General features: G+C 43.2%; 1 protein-coding gene across 1 annotated transcript; it reads left to right on the top strand.

The window, feature by feature from the left end:
• The first annotated feature begins 288 nt into the window (after window positions 1–288).
• On the top strand, window positions 289–19,008 carry BBOX1 (gamma-butyrobetaine hydroxylase 1). Its single transcript, XM_054390570.1, has 7 exons — window positions 289–572; window positions 1,519–1,633; window positions 8,888–9,086; window positions 14,334–14,439; window positions 15,915–16,111; window positions 16,854–17,020; window positions 18,848–19,008. Exons 1-7 carry the CDS (start codon window positions 351–353, stop codon window positions 19,006–19,008), a joined length of 1,167 nt encoding a protein of 388 aa, XP_054246545.1. The 5' UTR covers window positions 289–350.
• Window positions 19,009–19,418: the final 410 nt, after the last annotated feature.

Genomic DNA, 19,418 nt, shown 5'->3' on the forward strand with positions numbered 1-19,418 from the left:
AAAAAAAAAAAAAAAAGAGTAAGCAATAGATAATAAATTTTCCTAAAGGTCTAGGCGCCAGGAGGGGAGAATGATCTTGAAATGGTCTTTCTGCAGTACTGACTGCTTCAGTAATAAACTGCTCTTCGTGTGCTGTTCTAGGGACTCCACGAAGATGTTCTCCCTCTGATGATTTCACTGAAGCCAAAATGTGGAGGGTGGTGGCTAGTGTCCTGCCAAGGGCCAAAGTCCTTGGAGGCAGGGCGTGCTGCCTGTTGCTGGTGCAGAAGGGCAGGAGCCTGCTCACCGGGAGCACTTGGCATCACTGGCAGAGCCCTGCTTTGGGGATCCACACCACCCAGCTCCTCAGCATGAAGCCTCTGATACAGAAGGTAGAAGCTCTGGACAAGGGCTACTTTGTCCGTGTGGAGTGGGAGGATGGGAGTGAGAGCTGCTACCCCTGTGTCTGGCTGAGGGACAACTGCCAGTGTCCAAACTGCTTCCTGCGCTCGGCTGGGGCACGCAAGATGAATTTCGAGGAACTGGATGTGAACATTGTGGTGAAGGAAGTCACCCTGCCAGACAGAGAAAAGGTATTTGGAGCAAACTTTCATCTGCCCTCTCGTGAAACTTGCCTAGCAGTGCTAGTCAGTCTGTAAACTAGAGGCAGTTACACTGAAACAACAAAGCTTTGAGGGAGAATTGCACTTCAGGGAGCTCAGATCTTCCCACTTTGATATGTAAACCTCACTTTATAAATGTTAGCACAGAATGGTTTGGGCTGGAAGGGACCTTAAAGATCATCTCGTTAATCCTCCACAGCATTAATCCTAAACTCCTACTGGTGTTTTACCATCATGTGGTTGCTGTGAAGTGGGAATCAATACCTGCTGAACAACCTTGGAGCTCAGCTGAGACGTGCTGCACTCAGCTCCTACAGTGCAGGACAAGCCAAACAAAATGTTTATTTCCCTTTTTTTCTTTTTTTCTTTTTCTTTTTCCCCCCAGGATTTAAAAACAAACAAACAAAACACGAAAAAACCCCAAGCAAATCAAACCAAACAAAACCAGCACCTTTTTAACATTTATTTGAAAGAGAGAAGATTTTTCAACACTAGGAGAGAGATTACTCTCCTAGCATTTCTTTTTTTGCTTGTCTTTCTTGTCCTTTTTCTTTTTTTAGCAAGCTGTCAGTGTGTTGGAAGATTTCTTTGCTCTCTTCTGAGTTGTGGTGAAGTGCTCTCCCCAGTGATATGTGCCAGCTTCTGTGATTCTCCTCTTTCTGCTAAGCACAGCTCTCACAGTGAAAGCAGGCCACACAACCTAGTAAATTAGGTCATGGTTTCATGTGAAAATGACCCTTTATAAAAGGTCGGAATTTGGATCAAGTTCAGGTTGGGTTTTCACTCTTGTTTACCATTTTGCTTCAGGGAATGCATTTGATGCTACTGGTCTAAATATTCCACGTTTTGTAATTACTGAGAGGTGGGGGGGTTGGTTGTTTTAGCTCTAAAATTATCTTTTGTTTTCTGTTGGAAGATCTCTATCACATGGCCTGATAAACACTCCAGTGAGTATGAAGCTGAGTGGTTGAAGAAACGATGCTTCTCTGAAAAAGCCAGAGCAGAAATGAGAGAAGATTTATTTTTACCAGGTAAGACCTGGGGCTTTTCAGTCTGGAGAAGAGAAGACTGAGAGGGGATTTAATAAATGATTATAAATAGCTGGGGGCTGGGTGTTAAGAGGGAGAGGACAGGCTCTGCTCAGTTGCACCCTGTGATAGGACAAGGGGCAATGGATATAAACTACAGTACAGGAGGTTCCACCTCAACATGAGGAGGAACTTCTTCACTGTGAGAGTCACAGAGCACTGGAACAGGCTGCCCAGAGAGGTTGTGGAGTCTCCTCTGGAGACTTTCAAGCCCCATCTGGATGTGTTCCTGTGTGTCCTGATCTGGATTCTATGGTCCTGCTCTGGCAGGGGGGTTGGACTTGATTTCCAGAGGTCCCTTCCATCCCCTAACATCATGTGATCCTGTGAATTAAAAACATATCTGTTTCGAATACAAGTGACTGCCACTTATAATCCTGGCTAAAAGTCCCTGTGTGAGGATCAGGTCTACCCATCTGGAGCAGTGGCAGCTGCTCCTGGTGCTTGGTGCCAGGCTGTAAGTGCACAACAAGAGCTCATGGTTGCCCTTTCCCTCTTTTAACCTCTGGACCTGAGAATAGTTGGGCTGTGTTTACTTTCTTAAAAACCTTTTCTTTCCAGAAAGGGTTAATTGGTCTCAAAACTGAGCCTTGTAGCTCAGCAGTAATCTATGAGACAATGCAAATGTGTGTGTGCTGTTTAAAATAAGCACTACAGTATTTTTTGAAAGATCATTTAAAATGGCAAGGGAGTTATAACTGAAATAAAAATAATCTCCCCTTTCCATGGCTTTCTGTTAAAGAGTAACTGCAGCATAGCCATGTCCAGTGCTGAAGTTCACATTCTGTTTGCTCTGTCTCCCCTACTTACTGCAGTGTCTCACCAGCTGACTTTTGATCATGAAGCGTTTTGTGCAACTGGCAATGCAGCATTTTACCCAGCACAAACCTCTTGCCCTTCTGAGTGGATAATTACAAACCCACTAGGTTCATCAGGATGCACAGCATCATTTCTTTGGCAGCTTTTGAGGTTGAGAGCACGAAATGTGTGAAAACTTGCAGGATTTCTGCTGTTGCTCTTGACAGTGTTGCTGTGAGGTCTGCTGTTGCAGATCTGTGTTCAGAGTTAAGGCATTATTCATTATTTTATTAAAAAGAAAGCAGAGAGGCTGGTGGTATCAAGCTCACATCCAAGTATTAGTTTCCTTAGAGCTCAGCAAAAGACAAATCTATGGTTGGTTCACACTCCTTTTTTGAGGGTGGCTTTTTTATTCTAACAAAGAAAAAGTTTGTTTGATTGGGCTTTTGTCCCCTGAAAGGTGAGAAATAGGAAAACGTGTGCCTCTAGGTATCTCCTGCATTTGAAATTTGGCACTTCAGGGACTTCAGTTTCTGCAGAACAAGGATTCCTTAAGTCCTAGCACCCATTCTAAACAAAAGTCACTGTTGAAGCTGCATCTTTTCATATCTGGTTTAAAACTCAAGTGATGAGTAATATTTCCATTTATTTCAGTGGATCATGTATCAGAGCCTTCATAGTTCAGAATGGAACTTTGTCTCCTAATAATATAAAAGTTAATGCAGCTTTGGCAAGAAAAAACATTTACCATTTTGGGGGGCTGTGTATATTCCCAGAATGAGTGTGGTGAAGATACAGACCTCATTCAGGAAAACCAGGTGATTTCTCAGGTAGTAAGAATTTTTAGTGGGAAAACCAAGGATGGTGTGGAAGCAAGCAAGATGGTTTATAGCCTTTGAGGGGATCAGTGTAAAGTGAATATTGCTTTAATTAATGCCCAGTCCAGACCCCTGGTTGTGCTTATTAGCAAAGATATCAATAACAGGGATTTCAGTATCTCAAATGTAATGCTACTTTTTTCCCCCTTTATGAAGTTTAACTTTGCCTTTGTATACACACATTTACATAGTGCTTACTCTCAGCATCTCAATAAAAGTCTTCTTTTGGATGCCAGCTCTCCCCTCTGCCACTGCTCCCATCCAATGAAGCCATCCATGTACAATATACACCAAACATAGAGTTACAGAATGGTTTGGGTTGGAAGACACCTCCAAAGGTCATCCAGTCCAACTTCCCTGCAGTCAGCAGTGACATCCTCTGCCAGATCATATTGTCCACAGTGTGTTGAGCCTGATGTGGAGTATCTCCAGGGATGGGGCCTCAACTACCTCCCTGGGCAACCTGTTGCAGTGTTACAGCACCCTCATGGTAAAGAAGTTGTGCCTAACATCCAATCTAATTTCAAACCATATGTATTTTTTATTTCTTTTTAAAATCATAACTATTTTTTCATTTTTGGGGCAATGCTTTTGCAAATTTTCCTCTCCTTGATAAAGCTTTTCTCGGGCTGCAGTTTTAAAGCATGGGAGTTCTACTGCTTCTTCTATAAGACTTGTTTCTCACTGTGTATTGGGGTAAGTTTAGAATTTGCTTCCTTCTAGCCAGTAGAGTCAGACACTCTGCAAATTGCATGCCCTTGAGTAGCTAATCATATCCCAGCAGTGTAGTATTACAGACAGTGCTATGAAATGCCAGCCCTGCATGCTGGCTCAACAAATATAAGAGCAAGCTCACCAGACTGCTGTAATTAGATGTTAACCTTCATTGCTGACATTATCACAGCTGTGGCTCCTTTTTTTTCCCCTTCTCTTCATTCTTTCTTTTGCAAGGGATTGTTTGCTTTTTATGTTGATTCAAAAAAACTAGATGTCAGGCATGTGTCAAACCCAAAGAGAAGAGTAGGTCTGATTTTAACCCTCACAGTGAAGTGACTACAAATAGCTCTGTGTCTGTATGACAAGATTCCCCTTTTAAAATCACTGCCAGATGCTATCCATGAAGTGTGCAAAGTCCATTAGCTGTGAATACCAAGGCTTGTTTCAGCCCAGCTTACAAGGTACTGTCAAAAGAGCAGTAAAAGAGCCATCTACTACATCCAGCTCTGAGGTCTCAAAGATACCCTCTTTGTCCTTCCTGTTTACTTGTGTTCTTCCCAGCAAATGTCACAGGAGTGATTTCCCACCTCATGCAGCCTCTCTGTAGCTCAGATCTTGTGTGTGGCAGACACTGAGTACATCAGGTGCTTTCCAGCCTCTCACCACATTGCACTGCATTTTCTAAGGTTCCTTTTCTAAGATGCTGGCATCCCAAAAATAGGATGGGGGATGGGGAAAGTAATATCAAAATGTTGTTTTCTTATTAGGTGGAGGAGAAGAAGCTTCAGCAGGAGTACCTGGTGTTACTTAATACTTTTAACCTTAGTTTAAGTTAAGGTTTTAACCTAAGGCTTAAGGTTTCAGATGCAGATTGTCCTTTAAAATGTGATCATATGATACTGGATATACATCCAGCTCCACCAAAGTTTGAATCAGGATGTTGACAGCATCAGTGATGCTTACACTTTTTCTACTGGGTCTTGAGAGATAATAATTTTATGGGGAAGAAGTTAAAAGTTGGGTTTTATTCAGAGTGTAGTCTTTTGAATTTTTCCAACCTTTATAGTAAACGCTGAATGACTCCAAGTGTTTGTTGATGGATGCACATGGTCTGCAAGAGCTAGGCAAAGGCCATCTTCTCATTTTGTGCAAACTCTAACACTCTCTGGGGGTATTCAAGACCAGGTTGGATGAGGCCTTGAGCAGCTGAGTCTAGTTGAGAGGTGTCCCTGCCCATGGTAGGGGAGTGGGAGTAGATGAGCTCTGAGGTCCCTTCCAATCTAAGCCATTCTTGGGCTTTATGATATTTATTTCCCAAAGTGGGGAGCATGTTGCTATATTCCTTGAAATCCTAATATTCTTCTACTCCTTGTTTTATATGAAGAAGGTGAACAAAATATTTATTAGCAAGACAGACTAAGGTGGAAAAGCTGAAACTTAAAACATTCCCTTAGTCCTCACGTCATTGGTTACCTGCACCAACACTGAAGCTCAAGTTTGTCATTCAAAGGATATTCTTGGCAGCTCACACAGCATACCTAAAGCTATTTTAATTTCATAACTTCTAACAGAGAAAAAGAAAACATTCCTTTCCCCCCTTCCAGCCCCCTTCCCATCTTTCAAGTGTGTGAAAGGTTGAGTTAAACACTCCAGAGCAGTGAGTAGCAGGCGGTGGAGCAGTCCCCAAAAGGACTTTAATGAGGTGAGATTATTATCTCTCCTCAAGGATTGTGCTTTTTTTTTTTTTTTTTTTATTTTGTGAACATGTTGTGAACTTCAACAGCTTGTCAGTCATGCTGCAGCTCCTTTGAAACACAGAGCATAAAAGATGGTCTATGTGGTGAGCTTATATTTGGGTAGGTGCGTTGTGTTTCTTGGACAGCCTCTAAGTAGCCTTAGCCAAGGGGGAGAGGAATACTAGTGGCTGGAAATTCACAGACTTTGCAGCAGTTCAGAACTGTTGTAACTATGTAGTAGTGTCTGGGTTTGCTGCCTTTTTTGTTTGTTGGGTTTTGGTTTTGTTTTTTTTATGAGCACTTTGCATTTCCTGCTTGCTGCCTATACCTAGAGAGAGGCAATGAACAGCCCTTCTTTCTACCACCTAGTCCCCACTTCAGTCCCCTGAGGTTTTCCCAGGTAATGTATCTCTTTCTCCTCCCTGACAGCTGCTCCCACCTTTCAGTTCATACCTTCCCTCCTCTGGGGCTGAGGACAGTGACTCAGGAACTGCTCAGCTCATCTTTCCCTCTTGCCTCTCTGCCCAGCTGATTGCATCATGGATACCTCCTGCAGCAGTGGGGCCACTTTCAGCTGTGAAGTTCTAGGAAGGTCTGCTAGCAAGTCTACTAGTGGACTTGCACCTCAGCAAGCTTAGTGTGGGGAGGGATTCACCAAGAAGTATTTCTGCCATTGTCTCAATCATCAAAATTAGAGCAATTAGAGCTTTTGATGGAATCCTTTCAAACAAGAACATTCCTGGAGGTGTTCAAGAGGGGATTGGATGTGGTACTTGGTGACATGGTTTAGTAGTTGTGAGGTCTTGGGTGACAGGTGGGACTTTGATGATCCTTGAGGTCTTTTCCAACCTTACTGATTCTGTGATTCTGTGAAAGTGCTCAGTTTTCTTCTAAGGTGCTGACTGTTCTCCTCATAAGGGAACCTTTGGCATTAAAAAGGTGAGCTCAACAGTTTACAATTTGCTGAATTTCCAAGCATTACAGAGAGTTTTACAACAGTAAAATGGATTGCTGAGGAAATCTTATGATTAAGAAAAACTATTAACAGCTCTTTCAATAGTTATAGCTACTAGTGGGGGGGGGGGCCTGGGTATCATCATTGTTCCTCAATAAAAGGTAGTGTAAATACAAGGGAGAAAACAATTTCTGCTGATTCTTTCTATCAAGCCTTCTTACTAGAAGCTGTATCTTGAGATTCATTCACAGTAGTAAACCTGTAGCCCTGCCAGTTTTAATGTGCTAACAAAGCTCACAAATGCAATTTTTAACAACCAGTTCTCTCCTAAGTCCCTGTAGCAGCTTGCTTTCAGGTGGATGGGCAATCATTTCACTTGCCTTTAAGCCCTGTACTGTTTTAAACTCCCTGTGCCATCTTACACTCACCACAAATAAGCAAATAAAGAACAGGGTAGGATGAGTTCAGTGGTCTAGGGACACCATGTGGTATTTTAGGACAGTCTTCTCTGGAATTCATTCAGCTGTGGAAGAAACTCACTATGAGTTGTAAAGCACCAAATGTGACCCACAACTGTGAATTCCAGTGTCCTCTGCCAGTAGCACAGACTAATTAAATTAAAGTTAACTGCATGCACAACTGGCAGACTCCAGAGAGTGGCCTGGTGAGAAACTGTGCTGTGGGTTCCATGATTAATTTCCTGCCTTTTTGCTTTCTATCTGCATTATCTATCCCTTGGGTTCTGGCTGAATGCACTACAGCCACTAAAACTTAGGTAGTATGTGTTTCAGTGTTGTCTAGCAAAATTGGTCCTGGCAGAATCAGCCTGGGGAAAAAAAATAATGTGGAGTGGGGTGGGAATCTTGATTACTTTAACAAAGTGATCTTGACCTCTAAATACTGAGACCAAAATAAAGAATCACAGGGTTTAAGTTATTCTCTGGTTTTGCCTGGACTAATGAATGGGTATAGCACTGCCTTTTATGGAAGGAAATTAATATGGGTTTGCAAATGCCTCTGAAAATCTTGAAATACACTTGACTGAAGTAGTTTTAAACAGATGTTTAACAGAGAGGTACTTCCCAATTTGTCCTAGCTTCTCCACATGAACAAATGATTCTATCAGTAGTTTGTTTTTTTCTAGATCTCTTCTATGCTTCTGCTATGACATGAACATGATTTGAGGTTGTGCAAAACTATGTGTGGGATAATTGAAAGTAAAAATACTGAGCTGAAGCTCAAGAGCCATACAGCAGTCTGGGGAAGTCAGTGACACATTCCATCACTTGAGGAAGAGCAATCCTACTGTTATTATATCATCTCTTTTCAAACCTTAGAATACTCTGAAATCAACAAGTGAGAAAAGTCCTGGGAAATGGATGTTTGAATTTGGAATGACCCCGTTTTGGAAGCACACAGATTATGCTATATTTAGCCTTATTTCCTGTGAGTCTGCTAATTTTACATGGAAATTATTTAATCATCTGTATTTTGCAATGGCCCTGCCCTGTCCCTCACCCAAGCTCTGGAGCTTATTCAGTGTGAAAGGAATATTTGGACAGTTTCACTGGAAAAAAAAATTTAAAAAATTCTATGGAGCATCTGCAAGAGGATATTTTTCCAAAGCTGGAAGCTGATGAGTTTCACAGGAATGGCACAGGTACTTTCCTAACACATGAACAACTTATTTGCCAAACTTAACATTTGAAATAATGAAAGCTCTAAAGCTTCTCTGCTACACCAATGTAGAAACTGTGGCTTGGCTACACTGCTCATTGTTCACTGAGCTGCGCTTTTGATCTGGTTTTGTTGCATTGAAGCTCTCTCAAACTTATTTTCAACAGATGGTGCCATGGCAGACCTAAGCCCAAAAGGCAAGAGTTTGCCCAAATTAAAAATGAAATCAATTAAAAATGAAATGCTTCTACAGGGAGGTGTGAGGTGGTTTCGGTGGTGGAGAGGTCCTCAATCTGTGCTCAAGGGTGACAAAAGGTTCATGGACAAGGGCAAGGGAAAGGAAAACCACTGGCCACCAGTTATTCATACTTGGACAATGTCCTGAGCTGTGATGGCAAAGCATCTGAGTGCTTGTTCTCTGTTCCTTCCTTTTCAGAACGGCAGTACTGGGGCTCAGACCTGGAACTTCCCACAATGCCTTTTGAAGAAGTCATCTACAACGATGAAAGTGCCTACAAGTGGCTGTGCACCCTGAAGAAAGTAGGAATTGTGCTGCTAACAGGAGCTGCTGCCAGGCAGGGAGAGTTGATTAAACTTGGCCACAGGGTTGGCTTCCTGCGCCTCACTTTTTATGGGTGAGTTTTGGCTTTTTTAAGATCCTTGCTTTGCTGACTATGTGACCACTTCTAATGTCCTTCACTTCAACTTGCTGGACCTACTTTATAGGTTCATTTATTAAAACAAGGTGATTTCTTTTTTCTCTGTATGTTAGAAAATGTGGTGTCAATTATTAGCCTGTATGAGAATCATGGCATGGCCTAGGTTGGAAGGGATCTTAGAGATCATCTGCTCCAGCCTCTCTGTCATGAGCAGGGATGCCTCTCAACAAGACTTGATTGCTCAAGGCCTCCCAGCCCGGGCTTGAACACCCCCAGGGTGGAGGCATCCACAACCTCCCTGGGCAACCTATTCCAGAGTCTCACCACCTTCATACTGAATCAGTGCTTCTTCCTAAGATCCAGTCTAAACCTGTTCTTGCTCGGCTTAAAACCATTCCCCCTTGTCCTCTCTCTAGACACCCTTATCAAAAAGTCCCTCTCCAGCCCATAGGATCTCTTCAGGTATTGGAAGGCAGCTCTAAGGTCCCCCTGGAGCCTTTTCTTCTCCCATCTCTCTCAGCCTGTCCTCATAGCAGAGGTGCTCCAGCCCTTGGATCATCTTTGTGGCCCTCCTCTGGACTCACTCCAACAACTCTGTGTCCTTCTTATGGTGGGGACACCAGAACTGGATGCAGCGTTGGAGGTGGGGTCTCACAAGAGAGGAAGAATCACCTCTCTTGACCTGCTGGCCATGCTCCTCTTACCACAGCCCAGTCTGAGAAGATTGCTCTGCTCTCACAGCAGGGTATGCAAAGGAGAGCAGTAAAAACATTAGCTGTTGAGACCAAAGTCCAGCTCTGGAAACAGGAGTGCATGGTGCAGTGCTACAGGACAGGCACAGCTATGAAGGAGTGGGATGGGTAGCATACTGTGTGCATATTGCAGAGCCAAGGCTTTTGGGGAGGAAACCAAAACTGTTGAGCACACTTTCTTTTTCAAGCTATGTTGCCAACTTCCAAAGAGAAAGTAGCTGTGCACACAAAGGCAGCCTGCTCTAGAGTTCAGGGCCAGACTCAACAAGCTGCTTTGGCCCTTTCATCTTGGCAGTCCTGCAGTTCAGAGATCAGACACTGCTTGGCAGTCTCCAAGATGCACTGTAAGGATGCCTTTGTGAAGGCTGTACAGCAATTCCAACACAACACTTGCAGCAGTACAGGGGTAAGCTGCCAGAACTGTACAGCACAAAGCTCCTGCCAAGGAGGTGCACAAGATGAGTTTCTTGCCTAAACAGAGGAACCTTGACCCAAAGCTTAACTTGAGTCACTAGATGAATACTTTTCTGCCCCCACCATCAAGTTCTGCTGGTACTGAACGGAGTCTGTGGGGAAACATTTTACAGAAGCAAATATCTCGTGTGGATGGTTTGCAGGCCAAACTGACACAGTGTGGCTGAGCTCTGTCTTCTTGATGCATTTTCTTTTATCTCTGTTTAATAGGAGTTGCTTTAATCTCAAAAGCAGTGTATGGACAGTTGAGTTTCAAAATACTACAGCTTCTCAATAGAGTTCTTCTCCATTTTGCTGCACAGCTGCCAGCCAAGTCTCTTTCTTCTCTGGGCACCTGAACACATCTAGAGGCACACCTGCTGCAGCCTGCTGCAGCAACATGTAGCTTCTCCTGTCACCATACTGGTGATGTTAATAGTGACTGGGTTGGGTTTGACTTTTTTTTTTCTTTTTTATCATAGAATGGGTTGGGTTGGGAGGGACCTCCAAAGGTCACCTGGTTCAACCTTCCTTCAGTCCATTAGATCAGGTTGCTCAGAGCCTTGCTGAGCCTGACCTTGAGCAGAGGGCCTCAACTGCCTCCCTGGGCAACCTGTTCCAGCATCATCATGGTGCAGAACCTGTCCATAACATCCAATCTAAATCTCCTCTTCTGTTATTTTAAACCATTGCCCCTTGTCTTATCACTCCACGCCTTTGTAAACAGTCCCTTTCCAGCCTCCTTGCATGCCCTTTTCAGGTACTAGAAGGCTGCTCTAAGGTCTCCCTGGAGCTTTCTCTTCTCCAGGCTGAACACCCCCAGCTCCCTCAGCCTGTCCTTGTAGCAGAGGTGCTCCAGTCCCCTGACCATTTTTCTGGCCTTCCTCTGGACTCACTCCATCAGACCCATGTCCTTCCTGTGCTGAGACTCTTTAGGTTATGTTTTTTCCTTGGCAGCTCTGCTTGGGACTAAAAAAAATACTGGAAAATACAAGGAGAGGCTCGTGCATCAACTTTGTATTGATACCTGTAGTCGTTTAAGAAATTCCCCATAAAGTAATTTAAAAAAATAAAGTCAGAAAACGAGTTTCAAATGTCTCATAGAAATGTGTATGAAGTAGTAACATGCTGAACACATCAGAAAATAGTTAGAGAGCTGGACTCAAACAGTTCAGTAACCCAGTGTTTGTTAAAGCTGTAATTCATCACATGATGTCTGGTTTTGGCTGATTCTTTTGATATTGAAGAGAAGGGCATTTCATAAGAAAAAAAAATGCTTATTTCTTTACCATGTACAGCTGGAACCCAGCCTAAAAATATTTCAAGGAAGAAAAGAGTTCCCTTCCTCTAGTATCTTTTCTCCTGCTTTAACCTGTTTCATTGCCAGCTGTAGTTATTGTAGTGCTTGGTCCCATTACTCTTACATTATTCTTGCAGCAGCAGAATGCCCACTGAGTTTTCAATCTTAAGGACAGACTTAGAGCAGCATTTTGCAGCCCTTCAACTCTGAAACAGAAGTTAATTTCTTACTGGCATCCAGTTCTGAGGTGGCTTTTACAACTGTAATAAAATAAGAACTCGGGGTAATTCCCATGCTGTTTCACTAGCAGCCAAATACAAAGCCTACCAAATATTAGAAATAAAAGGACAAAATTGGAAGTGGCAAGCTTGCCAAATAAAACATTACCTCAACAGGGCCATGAATTTTAAACTGAAGTGTAACAGCAATAAATATAACCCTGACACGTGGGAAAACAAAAGCCTTTTTCCTTGTCTAGATGTCCATGTGGTGCATGCTACCTAAAATGTAAAAACAAAAAAGGAAGCCTCTCTGTGTCAGCCACAGAACATCAAGGGTTTGCACTCTTTCAAATTAACCTTTTCCTTTACATTATGGAGGTACAACTCTATTAACAAGGTCTCCAGTCATGCCACGGGTCATTTCTCCAGCTTCTGATGCCCTAGACCTAGTGCTCCTTTCCTGAAACAGCCAAACCATCTGCACCTCCCAGAGGGCTTCAGCTGGAAGAGGAGGTCCCAGATCTTTTATGAATGAGACTTAGGTTTTTAATGAAGTGCAGGACCAGATGATTCAAGTGTGGCTTCGGTTCTTAATGCAGTGGGTTTGTCAGACTGAGGATGTGGCAGCAGGCTGGTTTTCTGCCTGGGGAGGCAGAGACCACATAGTCACTTAAGCCAAAAAATTGCTCCACCTGCCTCGTGCCAAATTTCCTCCTCTGTCAACCAGCCTGGACAGTTGGTCTTGAAATCTGACCCTGATTACTAAAACCATAAACCATTCCACCTCATTTTGCCTTGGCCTAAGGGCCAAGAGTCCTCTGACATTCCCCACATCATCTTCTTTTCCTCCTCGTGCACTCTCCCCAGGACTGAGCTGATACTGCAGCCTGAGTAACACTCGGACAAAGTAAGGTTAACTTTTTTTTTCCCATTCAGCACTGAGCTCATGATGAGCATCCCTGACTTTGAGTCAGTAACGAGTTTTGACCAAAGCTCCTTGTGTGGAAGGAAAGCTCCTGAGAACCCTCTCCCTTTGCCCAGCATAGGAGCACAACACCACTGACCTGAGAAGGATCTTGTGAAGTAGCGCTCCAGCAGTTGTGCATATTGCTTATCAATGAGACAGTGAAAATGTGTTCCCTTGCTTTGGAATTGCCAAGTGACACCTGAGCCACTGAAATCACAGACACAGTGAACAGCTACCTTCCCCACTGATGACAAGGATGATAGAAGGGGCTATTTTGGGGCTGTGAGATGGCGAGCAACAGATGCATGGCTGAAATTATCATAGTTGACTGCTGAAGTCATGTGCTGACGAGTATGTGCCATAGCAAACAATAAACATCATTTCTTGCAGGCAGTTAAAGACATTTGCAAATGTTCAAGGGGGCTTTCCCTCTGGCAATGTCAGAAATTTCCTGCTAGCATTTTGCATGTTTCTGTGCTGAATAGCACTCCTAGCACAGAAGTGTTTATCTGCTGTGTATAAATCAGCTGGGGCTGCACGTTCTTTCCTTTCCCAGCTCTTATTAAGACGTAAGGCTGGACACGTAGCAGCTGACACACAATGTGTTTGCTCAATAGGCTTGCACAAGGGTAAATGAGTTTCAGATTTTCTTGCAAATCACTTTTGCTCCTGTGATTACATCTGGTGACTTAGACTTCTTCCAGACAACACGCATCTGCTGAGGGCTGCCTTCAATCATGTGAACTCCGTGCAAAGACAACCTGTGGATCTCAGTCTCAAGTTCTCCTGCATGGTGTGGCACTTGAAACAGGTTTTGATCATGCTGCCAAGTGATGTACTCATTCATGTCTTTTTCATATAACTAAGATTTAGTATTTTTTTTGCCCCCTGCAGTTCTAAGTGAACTTTGGTACTGAGTTTTGTCAAATTTCAGGATAGAAAGTGTGCAAAATAATTAACAGGGATAACTCTCAGAGTAGCAGAGTGGGGGAAGACACAGACATTAAGAAGAAGTTCTTTGAGGGTGGGGAGACATTGGAACAGGTTGTCCAAGGAGGTGATGGAAGCCCCAGTCCTGGAGACATTCAAGGTGAGGCTTGATGGGGCTCTAAGCAATCTGCTCTAGCTGGGGGTGTCCCTGCTGACTGCAGGGGGACTGGACTAGATGGTCTTTAAGGATCCCTTCCAACCCAGTGTGTTCTATGATTCTATTTATGAGGCTACAAAGTCTTTCATCAAAACATTTTCCTTTAGCATCAAGACTTCAAGTTTGAGGAAAGATCCCTCTGCAAAGGATACTGCACTGGGGCCAGATGTCTCTTGGGATGTTTAAGTTTTGAGTTTGAATCTCTGGCTGCTGAAATAACCTTTGCTTGCTGGGGTGGGGAGGGGACACTGCTAAACCATTCTTTAGTTTTGCCAAAGATGGAATGACTGCTTCATACTGTGATTTCACAGTTTCAGTATGTACTGGCTGGCATGCTGGCTGGCTGGTTTAACATGTTTTCTCTTTTCCCTTTCATTATAAAGACCAACTTGGCAAGTGCAAGACAAAGCAGATGCTAACAATGTGGCTTATACAAGTGGGAAGCTATGTTTTCACACCGACTACCCTGTTCTGCAGTACCCACCTGGGGTAAGGTGAATCTGCTGACCTTGTCACAGCAAGTTTTGTCTTAAAAGAGCAATGTAAAAAAAAAAAAAAAAAAAAAACCACACAAAACAATGTATTAATGTGCATATAAAAATCTATATGCAGATGGGGATGCACTAGATAGGTGATGATCTACCTTCTGCATAACAAGTCCTTTATAATCCCTTAAATTTTAAATTCAATTCACAAATTATTGAGAATATGTGCAGAAAAGCCCCTAAGCCATCAGTGTATGTGCTTTCGGTACTGCTTTCATTACATCCAAAAAATCAGGTCTCTAAATGCTGTTGTCAAGTGGTGACACTATAGGACTCATCAGCTCACCTCAGGAGGGGAACACGTTAGAAGAAATAGGATTGAGATGTTATATTCTGGATTTTGTGAAATGATTGAAGACAGAGACCTATTTAGCCTTTCCTAATAGACAAAAAAAAAAAAAAAAAAAAAAAGGGCATTCTGTAAAGCTGGACAACATGCACAGAAAACACTTTTTCACCTAGTCCCTGTCCTATCAAAACCTAGTCCACATAACTCGCCAACAAACTGCAAAGTCGTAGCAACCAGTACAAAGGAACAAAAATAACCCTGAAATAGTTTTTTGTTTGTTTGTTTATACCATCTTCATTTCTAATGCTGTGGAGGGCTTTATATCTGTTGTTTCTATAATTGAACAAAAAGCCAGTGTGATTTATCCACTAGTAAGTACCAAGTATTTCATTATAACATCACCTTACCAAATTGGTTTTAGATACTGTTTGTTAATGTGGAGCAAGAATGGAATAGGCCTTCATTAACAGAATTACAGAATGGTTTGGGTTGGAATTGGCCTCCAAAAGTCATCTAGTCCAAACCCCCTGCAGCCAGCAGGGACATCCTCCAGTAGATCAAGTTGCTCAGAGCCTTGTGGAGCCTGATCTTGAATGGCTCCAGGGATGGGGCCTCAATTATCTCCCTGGGCAACCTGTTCCAGTGTTCCACAGACCCAATGTGTCCACAGACTCACTGGGTCTGTTGCCATCTGTGACAGCAACTTTTCCCCCCTCCATGAACAGAGAATTCACAGCAGGTTTTGTTTCTGCAACAGAAAGCCAATCCTCTTCCTTGAGGTAAGACTGCAGATGCATTTAAAATTTTGTGATGTTGCAAAGAGCAACTCAGAGCAAAGAAGCAAGAGCTTTGCATTTGGTTTGCAAGTTGCAAGCATTTGAGGATGTCTCAGATGGGATGGATGTGTGAACATGCTACTTTAATTTTCTGCCTTTGTGATAGGGATGGCAGAGTGCTGTGAAGCTGCAGCAATGGGAACTCAGCCTTTCACTGAGAAAAAAAAAAAAACCACAACCACAAAAAAAAAACCAACCAAAAAACCAGAACCACAGGTAGGAAGGACCTGATACTGATGAACTGTTAAATATGCAAATTAATCCTTTTCATCATGAGCTGTTAATTCATGACAGGTTCAGTTTCTCCATTGTATAAAACAAACATCTGCAGGAGGGGAAAGTGAAGTTGTAGATGGATTTCACGTTTGCAACAAGCTGAAGAAGCAAAATCCTCAGGCATATGAGATCCTGTCCTCTACTGCTGTAGACTATACAGATACTGGGATCGACTTCTGTGAGTTTGCCGTGCAATGCAAACAAAGGATTATAGAGTGAGTATTGTTCACGACATCGGAAAAGAAAATCCCTGGTTTAGGGTGGGTTAGGAGTTGGTGGGAGGTCTGCTCCTGCCACCTTGTGGGCAAACCCTGCTTTGACTTGGTCTGTACTTTGGTGAGGGGTTTGGGGTTGTTTCAGGGTTTTCTTTCCAGTGTTTGACTCGTTCTGTGCTTTGTACCACCAGGGCATAGTTTTCCTTATTTGGTTTTGCCACACACTAGCAAGAAGCGGTGGGAATTAGAGCAACTCCTAGGTGCAGACACAGAGTAACAGCAGCTGGGTCTGCTGCTAAATTCCAGGCAACATTCATCTGCACTGTGTCAAAGAGAGGTCATTGTTGGAAGCATTGGATTAAGAACTATGTACCATTAAAAGATCAAATGTAAAAGTTCATAATATCTTCTGAACTTAAGAAGTTTATGATTCTACCACTGAGGAGTATAGAACATAGATTTGGGGTTTTGTTGGGGTTTTTTTGTGTGGTTGGTTGTTTGGTTTATTTGTTTGTTTGTTTGGTTTTTTGTTTGTTTTTAGCAAATTAACTGCCTAAGTTTTCTCCTGATTCTCCCTCTTCCTAGTTAGGTTAAATTATCAAAATCCAACCCAACAGCAATCTGAATCTCACTATGGAAACATACTGAAATTCCAGCAGGAGGGTTTTTAAGCTGGCTGTTTAACCATCTCAAAAGGCTTCAGTAACAACACAAGACATTCTTTTCCTTCTCTGTTTCATAGTGTGGATGCCAGAGGCCAACCAGTTCGCATCAATTATAATAATCCAACAAGAGACACAGTGTTTGACATACCAGTTGAAAAAGTGAGGCCATTTTATGCAGCTCTAAAGGAATTTGATGATTTATTAAACAGCACAGAAAACAAGCTTACTTACAAGATGAAACCAGGTCAGTAAGTTGCTTCTCCTCACAATGATTTTTCACAGCTTTCCTAACAGTCAAAACACTTGAGCATGGTTAGCACTGGTATTGAGAGGAAATGTCAGTCCTTCTATCACCTATTTTATTTCCTACTGCAGCCTTACCTTTTTCTCATTAATATCTTTTGCCATTGTCACACTATAAGGAATTTTTTTAAAGGCTATTGATTGGTGCAGTGTATCTTTAAACTACATCAACTCCCTGTACCATACAAGAAATTGTAACTTGTCATAACAGTAGTACCACAGATGGGAAATATCATAGATTTATTGAGTGGTTGGGGCTGAAAGGGACCTCCAAAGGTCATCCAGTCCAACCCCCCTGCAATCAGCAGGGACATCCTCTACTAGATCAGGTTGCTCAGAGCCTTGTCAAGCCTGACCTTGAGTATCTCCAGGGATGGGGGCCTCAACTACCTCCCTGGGCACCCTCTTCCAGTGTTCCAGCACTCTCATGGTGAGGAACTTGTTGCTAACATCTGGTCTAAATCTCCTCTTCTCTAGTTTCAAGCCATTGCCCCTCATCCTATCATGTGTAAATGCCAGTGCCTTTTCACTAAGTTACACTCGGTCCCATGCTTCTTGCCCTGATTCATTCGAGGCAGAGTGCAGACATTAAGCCAAATGACACAACTTTCTTTATGACACTTTGTTAGTGGGGCACCCTCCCAATGGTTGCAGGAGTCACAGAACATCTAGAGGATGACACAGATGCATAGTGTGAGTAACACTGAAGGATGCTGAACAGCACCGTGGGGAATTGAGTTATTGTCTGCTCAGACGCCAAATGCCAGCAGAATGCTGGATGAATTACCAAAGGCCACTGCTGCTGTGCTGCTTGTTCTGGGTGGCCCATGCAAGACAGCTGGAGGCAGATTTGTAGAAGCACCAAGTGCTCTAAAGTTGAGCTGGAGTTGTTCAGGGCTGTCCTTTGATCATAAAACATGCTGCAAAAGTGCTCTTCACTCTTTAAAAGCCACTCTCTGCATATATTTAACTGCTTTGGCCTTAATCTCTTTTCTTTCATTCTCCAGCTATAAAATGGAGCCTTGGTTCTCAAGACAGGTGACAAAAGTAAATTCATTAGTGTATCTGACCACCTCATGATGCTAGTGTCTTTGAAATGTCTGTGAGGAAATTTATTAGGAACATGCAATAAACTAATTCATAAAAATCACATAACAAATGGTGAAACAAAGGATCTCACTTTACATTCACATCATCCATCCCATCAATTATGCACCAGAACGGTGGTAGAGGGGAAAGGAAAAGAAAAGACAGACTAAAATGCTATTTAATTAGAGATTAATCATAATGGTGGCACACAGGGGATTTAAAACAGAGTGGCATGCTGGCCTTAATTGTGTGATTTCCTAACCTTCAAGGGCTTGACTTTGTTCTCATAAAGTTCTCTTCACAGATCTAGCAAAGCAGGGTGTGTAGAGTACAAATAGAATCAAACTGGTCAAATAAAAATCATCCTTGTGGTTTTTACCATTTTTATCCTTCCTGTGGAACTGCTGTAGTCACCTTTCCCCTCAGGGCCTGCTTTTCTCAGCACAGCCTCCCCGGCCACTCTGCTTCTTAACTCTGGTTATACAAGAAAAGCTGCAGAGGTCCAAAGGGACCTCCCCTCTCTGACTGAGAACGAATTCACATCTCTCTGTCATTGCGGTCTGGCTCCAGCCAAGATGCTGGACGTTATCGCTCCCTGACTGTTGACAGACACCTGCCTGCAGCTGATGGAAGCAGCTGTAAGACAGCAGAGGTTGAACCGTGTGCCCTCTTTCCCCAGGGGACGTGGTGACGTTCGATAACTGGCGAGTGCTTCACGGGCGCCAGAGCTACCCGGCGGGAGCGGGGCTGTCGCGGCACCTGGAGGGTGCCTACGCCGACTGGGACGTGGTCATGTCGCGGCTCCGCCTCCTCAGGAAGAGGCTCCTCAAGAAGGACTGAGCTATTCTAGCTAACGAGAATCAACAAAGCCTAGAATGCCTAATCTCAAAAACAAAAAAAAAAAAAATTATTTTATTTTCAGAAACTAACACAGGTTCATATCATTCATAGATTCGTAGGATGCTTTATGCTGGAAGGGGACCTTAAAGATCATCTAGCTCCAACCCTGCTGCATGGGCAGGGACACCTGCCACTAGATCAGGTTGTTCAAGGCCTCATCCAACCTGGTCTTGAACACCTCCAGGGAGGGGGCATCCACAACCTCCCTGGGACAACCTGTTCCAATATCTTACCATCCTCACTGGAAAGAATTTCTTCCTAATCTTCAGTCTAAATCTCCTCTCCTCAAGCTTCAATCCATTTCCTCTCATCCTATCACTACAAACCCTTGCAAAAAGTCCCTTCCTGGC

This window comes from Indicator indicator, chromosome 21, assembly GCF_027791375.1.
Source record: "Indicator indicator isolate 239-I01 chromosome 21, UM_Iind_1.1, whole genome shotgun sequence".
Taxonomy (NCBI): domain Eukaryota; kingdom Metazoa; phylum Chordata; class Aves; order Piciformes; family Indicatoridae; genus Indicator; species Indicator indicator.

What these genes read in the sequence shown, in the direction of transcription:
- BBOX1 (XM_054390570.1), top strand. Translation starts at nt 351, where the DNA reads ATGAAGCCTCTGATACAGAAGGTAGAAGCTCTGGACAAGGGCTACTTT. An exon ending in CCCTGCCAGACAGAGAAAAG is followed by an intron (nt 573 to 1,518) that starts GTATTTGGAGCA and finishes TTCTGTTGGAAG; the next exon opens with ATCTCTATCACATGGCCTGA. An exon ending in CTGCGCCTCACTTTTTATGG is followed by an intron (nt 9,087 to 14,333) that starts GTGAGTTTTGGC and finishes TTCATTATAAAG; the next exon opens with ACCAACTTGGCAAGTGCAAG.